Below are 10,962 nucleotides of genomic sequence, written 5' to 3' on the forward strand. Positions count from 1 at the left end.
TCAAGTGATCCTCCCACCTCAGCCTCCTGACGAGTTGGGACTATAGGTGCAAACCACCACGCCTGGCTAATTTTTGGTTTTTTTGTTTTGTTTTGTTTTTGTTTGTTTTATAGAGATGGGGTTTTACCATATGGCTCAGACTGGGTCTCAAGCTCCTGGGCTAGGCAATCCTCCCTCCTCGGCCTCCCCAAGTGCTGGGATTACAAGTGTGAGCCATTACACCCAGCCCAAGCCTAGTTGCAATAGGCAGAGAATAGGTCCATGACATCTTTGTTCTCCCAACCTCAGTTTTACCCGTCTGTACAATGGGTCCTCCATGAGCTTCCACTTGGCCCCCTTAGCTTGCTCCATCTGTGTACTGGGGTTCAAGATAGGTCCTCCGTGTTCGGGCAGGGTGGCTCACACCTGTAATTCCAGCACTTCAGGAGACTGAGAGCCAAGGTGGGCGGATCGTGAGGTCAGGAGATGGTGACCATCCTGGTCAACGTGGTGAAACCCCGTCTCTTCTAAAAATACAAAAATTAGCTGAGTGTGGTAGTGGGCACCTGTCATCCCAGCTACTCGGGAGGCTGAGGCAGGAGAATTGCTTGAACCCGGGAGGTGGAGGTTGCAGTGAGCCGAGATTGTGCCACTGCACTCCAGCCTTGGCGATAAGAGCAAGATTCTGTCTCAAAATAAATAAATAAATTAAAATGATGGTCCTCCACACACTTCTGCGGTGATTTGTGCCTCTCACGTGGTCTAAGTCTCAGTTTGCTTATCTGGGTGATGGGTTCTTTCAGGTCCCTGATAAACTTCTCCTGGGTCCTCCCGGCTTCTGTGTGCCCACGGTGGCGTGCACCGGTCTGCAGCAACCCCCTGCCCACTTCTGCCCAGCCCCTCCCACTCTGTGGGTCTGTCCAGGGCCCCTCCGACCTCAGCCTTTGGGGCCGGGCAGTGGGTCCGCCCTCCGTGTCCCTGGCACCCCTGACCTCTCGCCTCTCCGGCCTGCAGGATGAGTTCCACCCGTTCATCGAGGCCCTGCTGCCTCACGTCCGCGCCTTCGCCTACACCTGGTTCAACCTGCAGGCGCGGAAGCGCAAGTACTTCAAGAAGCACGAGAAGCGGATGTCGAAGGACGAGGAGCGCGCGGTCAAGGACGAGCTGCTGGGCGAGAAGCCCGAGGTCAAGCAGAAGTGGGCGTCGCGGCTGCTGGCCAAGCTGCGCAAGGACATCCGGCCCGAGTGCCGCGAGGACTTCGTGCTGAGCATCACCGGCAAGAAGGCGCCGGGCTGCGTGCTCTCCAACCCCGACCAGAAGGGCAAGATGCGGCGCATCGACTGTCTCCGGCAGGCGGACAAGGTGTGGCGGCTGGACCTGGTCATGGTCATCCTGTTCAAGGGTATCCCGTTGGAGAGCACCGACGGCGAGCGCCTGGTCAAGGCTGCGCAATGTGGCCACCCGGTCCTGTGCGTGCAGCCGCACCACATCGGCGTGGCCGTCAAGGAGCTGGACCTCTACCTGGCCTACTTCGTGCGTGAGCGAGGTGAGGTGCGGCGGGCCTGAGCGGGGCGGCCATGGGGAGGGTGTCTGATGGCGGTGACGCGGCCTGAGGAGGGCCTGAGGGAGGAGGCCAGTGCCTGTCGATGTGATGTGGTGGTCTGAGAGGGGAAATGGGCCTTGGAGGGCGTCTGACGGGGGTGACACGGGGCCAGGAGGGTCTGAGGGAGGAGGCCGGTGGGTATAGATGTGATGTGGTGGTCTGAGAGGGGAAATGGGCCTTGGAGGGCGTCTGACGGGGGTGACACGGGGCCAGGAGGGTCTGAGGGAGGAGGCCGGTGGGTATAGATGTGATGTGGTGGTCTGAGAGGGGAAGTGGGCCTTGGAGAGCGTCTGACGGGGGTGAAACGGGGCCAGGAGGGTCTGAGGGAGGAGGCCAGTGGGTATAGATGTGATGTGGTGAGAGGGGAAGTGGGCCTTGGAGAGAGTCTGAAGTGGGTGATATGGCACAAAGAGAGTCGAGAGAGGAGGCCGGTGCATATAGATGTGATCTGGTGGTCCAGGCGGGGCAGCAGGCCTGGGAGAGCATCTGACAGGGGTGACATAGTGCAAGGAGAGTCTGTAGGAGGAGGCTGGTGCATATGGATATGATGTGGTGGTCCAAGCAGGGAAGCGGGCCTGGGAGAGCATCTGATGGGGATGACATGGTGCAAGGAGGGTCTGAGGGAGGAGGCTGGTGCGTGTAGATGTGATGCAGTGATCCAAGGGGAGAGACGGGCCTGGGAGAGCGTCTGACAGGGGTGACACGGTGCAAGGAGTGTCTGAGGGAGGAGGCCAGTGCATGCAGGGCCCAGGGTAACTGCTGATGGGATGTGGAGGTCAGATGGAGGAGGCAGGCCTAGCAGGGGTCTCAAGTGAGAGATGGTACAAGGAGGTTTTTTTGACAGAGGAGGCGGGTGGGCTATGGTGCTCCAGTGGTGGAGGCAGGATCTCACCCTCACGTCTGAGGGAGGAAGCAGGAAGGCCCTTGAGGTCTTGGGGGATGAGAATGTCCTGGAGGGTCTTGGGTGCAACGGACGGCCTTGCTGGAAGCAGGGATGAGGAGAGGAGAGGGACAGACCATGCCAGCCCTCCAGGGAGAGCCGGGAGAGTCCAGGCACTGCTTCCTGTGAATGCTTGTTGGTTGATCGACTCCCAGACCACGCCAGCAGAGAGGCCTGATGAGCCTGGCCCTGCCAGCGGGCTGTTTGCTGGTGGTCAAATGCCTGATGTTGAGACCAGCAAGCTTTGCCGGGGTGAGGAAATCCAAGCTGGCTTCCCAGAGGAGGAGGTGCAGCTGAGCTCAGCTCTGCAGGATGACCAGGCTGCAGTGAACAAGGGGATGCCCCAGGGGGCCTGGCAGGAGCGTGGAGGTGGGAGGCCTGACGCCTGTGCCTCTGGTCCCGGTGCTAAGAGCAGGGTTGGTCCTGTAGCTTCTTGGCTGTGTGGCCCGCTTGGACTTCAGTTTCTCCTGCCTGCCAAATGGTGGAGATGATCAGAGTCCGTAGCTGGATGGGGCTATGGGAGGTTCCAGAAGATCATGCGTGTAGCCACGTGCAGGGTGTCAGCTGCACCCCAAGACCTGAGTGGGTGCACAGCACCCTTGCCATGCCCACCCAGGCTGTGTCTGGAGCACGCATGAACCCTCACACACCCAGGGGCTGCCAGAGCATGTGGGATGGGTGCACGCCAGACGCAGACCCATGCAGGTCACCAGCCCAACCTCAGCCCAGGCAGCACTCTATAGAAAGAGACAATTGCACAGCCTGAGAGGGAGGGGCGTTTCCTGGAACAAGGGGGACTCTGGGACCAGACTGCCCGTGCTCCAGACAAAGCCCTTCTTTTCCCCAGCTGTATGGACACAACCCTTTTCTGTGCCTCAGTTTCCTCCTTGGTGCAATGGGAGTAACAGCCATGCCACCTTCTAGAGCTGGTGCAAGAGTGAGACAGGGTCACGGGCTCCCAGGCTCTGTGGTGTGTGGAAGGAGAGCAGGGCAGAGTTACCCAGTATTTTTTTTTGTTTTTTGTTTTTCCTGGAGACAGGGTCTCACTCTGTCCCCCAGGCTGGAGTGCAGTGGTGTCATCTCGGCTCACTGTAGCCTCAACCTCCCAGGCTCAAGCGATCCTCCTGCCTCATCCTCCCAAGTAGCTGGGACTACAGGTGCACACCACCATGCCCAGCTAATTTTTAATATTTTTTTAGAGATGGAGTCTTGCTATATTGCCCAGGCTGGCCTCAAACTCCTGGGCTGAAGTCATCCTCCTGCCTTGGCCTCCCAAAGTGTTAGGATTACAGCAGGCAAGAGCCACTGCACCACACCAGTTACCCAGTCTTTTTTTTTTCTTTTTTTTTTGGAGGGGGAGATGGAGTTTCACCCTGTTGCCCAGGCTGGAGTGCAGTGATGTGATCTTGGCTCGCTGCAATCTCTACCTCCCGGGTTCAAGCGATTCTCCTGCCTCAGCCTTCCCAGTAGCTGCGATTACGGATGCCCGCCACCATGCCTGGCTAATTTTTGTATTTTTAGTAGAGACAGTGTTTCACCATGTTGGCCAGGCTGGTCTTGAACTCCTGACCTCAAATGATCCACTGGCCTCAGCCTCCCAAAGTGCTGGGATTACAGGTGTGAGCCACCGTGCCCGGCAGTTACCCAGTCTTGATCTTGATTCTTTGACCTTGACCTTAGCATCTTTCTCCTCCCCCACCCCCACTAATGAGCAACAAACCTACTGGGGCTGGCTGTGAGGGGGCATTGGGGACGGTGGGGGCAGAGAGGTGGGCCGGGCGACTGCCTGTTGGGGGCAGGAGGCAGGGGCCACCGTGGGGGCGGGGGTGCTCATCGCCACACAGGGCCAGACCTCTCTGCCACCACACATCTTCCTCGCCCGGCCCCGCCCCCACCTCCTCCGCGCTGAGCTGATAAAATTTTGAAGCGAGCTTTCTGCTGCAGTCAGCACAACCTCTGGGCACCTCCCCACCCCCACCCAGCCCCTCCCGCCTCTGCTCAGCAGGCAGGCCTGTGCCCCGGGTCAGGTTGGCCTCTCTGAGTGAGGGCTGCACCCTCCCTTGCCCCCAGCCTGTCCCCTTCGTCCCCAAGGGAATCCCTGCTTCAGTTGGCCCCAGCAGGCCACACACCCCCCAGATTAGCCCCAGCAGGCCACACCCCTCCCCCCAGCCATACCACCTGCCCACTGCGAGTGCTCCATCTCCTCATGGGGGTGAGAGCTGGGCCTGGACTCCAACCCCAGCTCAGCTGCCCACTGGCTGGGTGATCTGGGGCCGGTCACTCACCCTCTCTGTGCTTCATTTCCTTGTCTGTAAACTGGGGGGCTCAAAAATGGTTGCCCTGTGGGAAATGTCGCGTGCCCAGGGTGAGGGCTCAGTAAACCACCATGAGGCACCGTGAAGACCAGGCATTAGGTATGGGGCTAGGGCCCTCCATAGTTATCATTACTAACGTTATCCTCTTCAGGATTGCTTTGTTTGTTTGTTTTTGTTTTCGTTTTTGTTTTGAGATGGAGTCTTGCTGTGTCGCCCAGGCTGGAGTGCAGTGGCGCGATCTCGGCTCACTGCAAGCTCCGCCTCCCAGGTTTAAGCAATTCTCCCGCCTTAGCCTCATGTGAGTAGCTGGGACTACACACGCCCACCACCACGTCCGGCTAATTTTTGTATTTTTAGTATAGACGGAGTTTTGCCATGTTGGCCAGGCTAGTCTCCAGCTCCTAACCTCAGGTGATCCACCCACCTCGGCCTCCCAAAGTGCTGGGATTACAGGCGTGAGCCACCACAACTGGTCTTGTTTTTTAGTTTTTGCAGAGATAGGGTTTCGTCATGTTGCTCAGGCTGATCTCGAACTCCTGGGCTCGAGTGATCCTCCTGCCTCGGCCTCCCAAAGTGCCGGGATTACAGGCGTGACCCCCGGCGCCTGGCCCATGCTCCTCATTCTGAGTATAATCTCCCACTGCCAGGCCTTTCCTTATGCTGTTCCCTGAACATAGAATGTCTTTCCCATATGGAAAACCCCAACTCTGGCTGGGTGTGGTGGCTCATGCCTATAATCCCAGCACTTTGGGAGGCCATGGCAGGTGACTCTCCTGAGCTCAGAGCTCGAGACTAGCCTGGGCAACATGGCAAAACCCCGTCCCTACCAAAAATACAAAAAATTAGCCACCTGCCTGGCTAGAAATTCTTGCCCATTCTCACAGCTGCCCTGTGAGGCAGGGATCATTGCTGTATGTTTTTTGTTTGTTTGTTTGTTTGTTTGTTTTAGATGGGGTTTCACTCTGTCGCCCAGGCTGGAGTGCAGTGGCGCGATCTCGGCTCACTGCAACTGCTGCTTCCTGGGTTCAAGCAGTTCTTGTGCCTCTGCCTCCCGAGTAGCTGGGATTACAGGCAAGTGCCACCACGCCTGGTCGGTTTTTGTGGTTTTAGTAGAGACTGGGTTTTACCATGTTGGCCAGCCTGCTCTCGAACTCCTGGCCTCAAGTGATCTGCCTGCCTCGGTCTGCCAAAGTGCTGGGATGACAGGCGTGAGCCACCGTGCCCGGCCTGCTGTATGCATTTTACAGAGGAGGAAACAGGCTCAGAGGAGGGATCTGACCTGCTGAGGTCACACAGCTGAGACTGGGCCAGGTGGGATTTGGACTCAAGCAGCGTCTACCTCTGCCCTGTCCTTGACACCAGCCTCGTCCTCTGTTAGTGTCGGAAGGGGATGGGCGGAAATTGTGGTGCGTGAGGGAGCAGTCTGCTGGCATGGTGTGGTCACCTTCTGGCTCGGTTGTGTGAGGATCTCACAGGCTGAGGTCTTACATAGGGTCCCCAGGCTGTGGCTGGCCTCAAGGCCTCCACGCTGATCCTGGCGGTTGTCACCTTGACAGCAGGAGGACTGGCCACCAGCTTCCTTTTCCGAACCGAGAGTCCCCTTGGCTGTGGAGCGTCCTGGCCCAGCCAGAGTGCAGCGTCTGGCTTTCATCAGCCCTGCTGGGCAGCTGAGACCCTGGGATAGATGTGGAGGGAGGGATGGGCATAGGGCCTTGGTTGGCCTCTTGGGGTATGCAGGGTGGATGTCGGTGGAGGGGCACCTGCCACGGGGCTGAAAGCAGCCACCACTTGCAGTGTCACAGGCGAGAGAGGGGGCCGGGCGAAGTGGCTCCCGCCTGTCATTCCAGCACTTTGGGAGGCTGAGGCGGGTGGATCACCTGAGGTCAGGAGTTCGAGGCCAGCCTGGCCAACATGGTGAAACCCCATCTCTACAAAAAATACAAGAATTAGCCAGGCGTGGTGGTGGGCATCTGTAGTCCCAGCTACTCGGGAGGCTGAGGCAGGAGAATTGCTGGAACCCGGGGGGTTGCAGTGAGCCGAGATCGCGATACTGCACTCCAGCCTGAGTGATAGAGTGAGACTCTGTCTCAAAAAATAAAAATTAAAATTAATGAGGGCATCGGGGCGGCAGGAAAACAAAGCAGGGAGGGACGTGGAGAGGGGCTGGGGGCCACTCTGGATGGGGAGGGCTTCTCTGAGGAGGCATCTTTGAGGTGAGGCTTAAAGGGGGTGAGGGAGCCTGGAGAGGCTGGAGGGAGGGGGCACTGGATGGGTTGTAGCCAGTACGAAGGCCTGGAGTCCAGGAACAGCATGTGGAGCTGGCTGGATGTTCAGGGGGTAGTGAGTGGCGAGGGCCGCCCTGTGGCCTCCCGGTGAGGGTGACCAGCCGGGGATGGGGCGGGAGAGGGTGACCCGGGTGCTCTCTGACCTGCCACGTGCTGGTGAAGGAGGCTGCAGGAACCAGGGCCCAGAGAGGGAAGCCGCCTGCCCGCCCAGGGACTAAACCCAGCCAGGCCTCCCCGCCCCCTCTGGCAGCCCAAGAAACCTGAGGCGCGGGCGGGCACCATGCCAGGGCTGGGTGGAGGAGGGGCTGCCAGGCCCGCCCGCCCCAGCAGCTGCCAGCCCGCCCCAAGCCGCCAGCCCAGATGGTGCCCATCTGCTGACGCCGCCATGGGCCAGCCTCCCGTTCCCGCCTTGCGTCGTGCCAAGCTCCTGCAGTCCAGCGCCTGGAATGGCGCGGTGGGCAGAGCCCGGCCTGGGAAGCTCACAGCATGCCAGAGAGGCTGCCCTGGGTGCCCTGGAGAGGGTGGCAGGAGAAACGTAGGAAGGGGAGGTCCCCAGCACTTCCTGGGTGGAACTGGGGAGCAAGGACCCGAACAGGGATGATGATGGCGGCAAACACACATGGAGTTACCTCTGTGTGCCAGGCTCCGAAGCCACTGTCACCCTAACTGGTTTAATTCTCTCCCCCATCCAAGGAGGAAGGGACTTAGACCTTCTGTCGTGTTCTAGTGGAGGAAGCAGAGACCCAGAGATGGTCAGTCACTTTTCCAAGGTCACACAGCTCCTCAGGGGCAGAGCCGGAATGAGTGTCCAGAACCCCTGTGAAAAAGGGATTGAGGCCGGGCGAGGCAGCTCACACCTGTCATCCCAACACTTTGAGAGGCTGAGGCAGGCGGATCACCTGAGGCCAGGAGTTTGAGACCAGCCTGGGCAACGTAGCAAGACCCCCCCCCCAACACACAACTTTTTAAAAAATAAACCGGGTGTGGTGGTGTATACCTGTAGTCCCAGCTACTCGGGAGGCTGAGAAGGGAGGATGGCTTGAGCCCAGGAGTTGGAGGTTGCAGTGAGCTGTGATCTCGTCACTGCACTCCAGCCTGGGTGACAAAGCAAGACCTCATCTCTAAAAACTGGTTTTTTTAAAAGGGGTGATTGAGGCCAGTTGTGGTGGTTCACACATGTAATCCCAGCTACACAGGAGGCTGAGGCAGGAGAGTCGCTTGAACTTGGGAGGCAGAAGTTGCAGTGAGCTGAGATCGCACCACTGCACTCCAGCCTGGGTGACAGAGTGAGACCCTGTCTCAAAAAAAGGAGGGGGGTATTGAAATCCCTTAAACGTCTTTTCAAAAACAAACGGAAAGTACCCTTTGAGGTTATCTAGTGGAAGCCACACCCTCTGAGTCATCTGGATCATACAGTACGGTCTGTGCACTCTCAGGGAGTGAAGGAATGAATGAATGAATGAATGAATGAATGAATGAATGAGGGAACCCTATGGAAGGGGACCAAGCCCGGGGCCAGGGTGTCCATGAAACTCATCCTGAGCTTGACGGCAGGAGAAAAGGGTCTCAACCTGGGAGTGAGGGGCCTGGGTTAGCCACAGTGCTGCCCTGGCTTGCTGTGTGGCTTTGAGAAAAGTCCTGCCCTCTCTGGCCTGGGGTTGAGGGGAGAGGAGGGTGGGAACGGGCAGCCTTGTGGGCCACAGACAGGAGCAAGCCGGGTCCTCACGGAAAGCCTCCCAGCCTCTTCCGCTTTTACTGATCTTCATCCCGGCCGTGGGTTGCCGCGCTGGGGAGACAGAGAGGCCATGAGCGTGGGTGACGGTGCCCGTTTATTTGTACGGTGGACAGAATTTGTGTTTTCGTGTGCTCCAGGCGGTGTGGGGCATATTCTCCTCTTTGAGCCTCTGTAGAATGCAGAGAATCAGAGCTGTGCCTGGCGCGTTAAGGACTGTAGTCAGTGGGCCGGCGCGGTGGCCCCCGCCTGTAATCCCAGCACTTTGGGAAGCCGAGGCGGGCGGATCACAAGGTCAGGAGATCGAGACCATCCTGGCTAACACGGTGAAACCCCGTCTCTACTAAAAATACAAAAAAATTAGCCGGATGCGGTGGCGGGCGCCTGTAGTCCCAGCTACTCGGGAGGCTGAGGCAGGAGAATGGTGTGAACCCGGGAGGCGGAGTGAGCCAAGATCCCGCCACTGCACTCCAGCCTGGGCGACAGAGACAGACTCCGTCTCAAAAAAAAAAAAAAAAAAAGGATTGGAGTCTATGGTCTCTGAGAAGCATACAGAAGGCACTCAATAAATGCTCATTTCCTCCCTGGATCCTCTCCCCAACCCCAGGAGGGAAGGAGGGAGGCGCCGGTGCTGCCTCAAAACCCCAGGTCTCCTTTTCCCAACCCAGTGAGCCAGCGGGGGCACCAGTGACCCAGGAGTGGTTGTTGCCAGAAACTGTCACCCTCTCCAGGTGTCTGGACAGCAGAGGGGTTCCTGGTAGCAGCAGCCTGGTACCCCCCAGGGCTGGGCAGCCAGGTGTGCCAGCCGTCTGTCTTTGCAGAGAAGGTGGCTGCCGGGTGTGAGTCGCAGACACCAGCTGATGGTGTATTTATAGCGATGGCAGGAGTCTGCAGGGCACACGTCAGTGGTAAAGAGGGGCAGGCAGGTGGGGTCCAGCTCCCACAGCAGACGAGAGCCCACCAGGACTGGCCAGGGAGCTGAGCAGAGTGTCAGGGAGAATGAGGGGCACGTTCTCCAGCTGGGAGGCCCAGACTCACACCCCTCCGCTCAGGAACTGCGTGATGTTTGCCAAGCGGCGTTGGAGCTGCAGGCCTCAGTTTCCTCCTCCCGCAAATGGGGTTGATAATAATGCTGCCCACCTAATAGGGCTGCATAGGATCCAGTTAGTGCATGAAAAGCGTGAGGACAGGGCCAGGTATACAGTTAGCACTCAAAAGTGATTTGTTGCCTGGAAAAGGGAGGGAATCCCGACATGGGCTATAATGTGGATGCACCTCGAGGACGTCACGCTCAGTGAAATAAGCCAGACACAGAAGGACAAATCGTGTGTGGTTCCACTCCTAGGAGGTCCCTGTAGTCGCCAGATTCACAGAGAAAGTAGGATGGGGGATGCCAGGGGCTGGGGAGGGGGCTGAGGAGAGAGAATGTTTCATGGGGACAGAGTTTCAGTTTGGGAAGATGAGAAGGTTCTGGAGAGGATGGTGGTAATGGTTGTACAACCCTGTGAATCCACTTAATGCAGGGTTAATGCCGCTGAACTTAGAAATGGTTAAAAGAGAGGCAGGAGGATTGCTTAAGGCCAGGAGTTCGAGACCAGCCTGGGCAACACAGCGAGACCTCATCTCTACAAAAAATGTAAAAATTATCTAGGCGTGGTTGCACGCACTTGTGGTCCCATCTATTCAGGAGGCTGAGGCAGGAGGATCGCTTGAGCCCAGGAGTTTGAGGCTGCAGTGAGCTATGATCACACCACTGCACTCCAGCCTGGGCCACAGAGCAAGACCTTGTCTCAAAACCAGAACCACTCCCCACAAAAAAATGGTAAATTTACGTTATCTAGATTTTACCGCAATCTAAAAATGTAGTTCTAGTTGTGAATAATGACAATAACAAGTAATAATGTTATATATATGGCCGGCTGCAGTGGCTCTACTAAAAATACCAAAATTAGCCAGGCATAGTGACGCAAGCTTGTAATCCCAGCTACTTGGGAGGCTGAGGCAGGAGAATCATTTGAACTGATTCTCAAGTGGAGGTTGCAGTGAGCCGAGATCATGCCACTGCACTTCAGCCTGGGGGACAGAGCAAGACTCCATCTCAAAAAAAA

The 10,962-nt window shown here is 57.6% G+C and overlaps 1 protein-coding gene across 1 annotated transcript in view; it reads left to right on the forward strand.

Moving 5' to 3' along the window:
- Positions 1-10,962, forward strand: part of NFIC (nuclear factor I/C (CCAAT-binding transcription factor)) — a 116,616-nt gene that overhangs the window by 17,628 nt on the left and 88,026 nt on the right. The window contains exon 3 of the mRNA XM_011967450.1: positions 904-1,525. Within this exon, the coding sequence (XP_011822840.1) occupies positions 904-1,525 (622 nt within the window). The remainder of the gene's footprint in view (positions 1-903; positions 1,526-10,962) is intronic.

Source organism: Mandrillus leucophaeus, unplaced genomic scaffold (assembly GCF_000951045.1).
Source record: "Mandrillus leucophaeus isolate KB7577 unplaced genomic scaffold, Mleu.le_1.0 Scaffold8, whole genome shotgun sequence".
NCBI lineage: Eukaryota > Metazoa > Chordata > Mammalia > Primates > Cercopithecidae > Mandrillus > Mandrillus leucophaeus.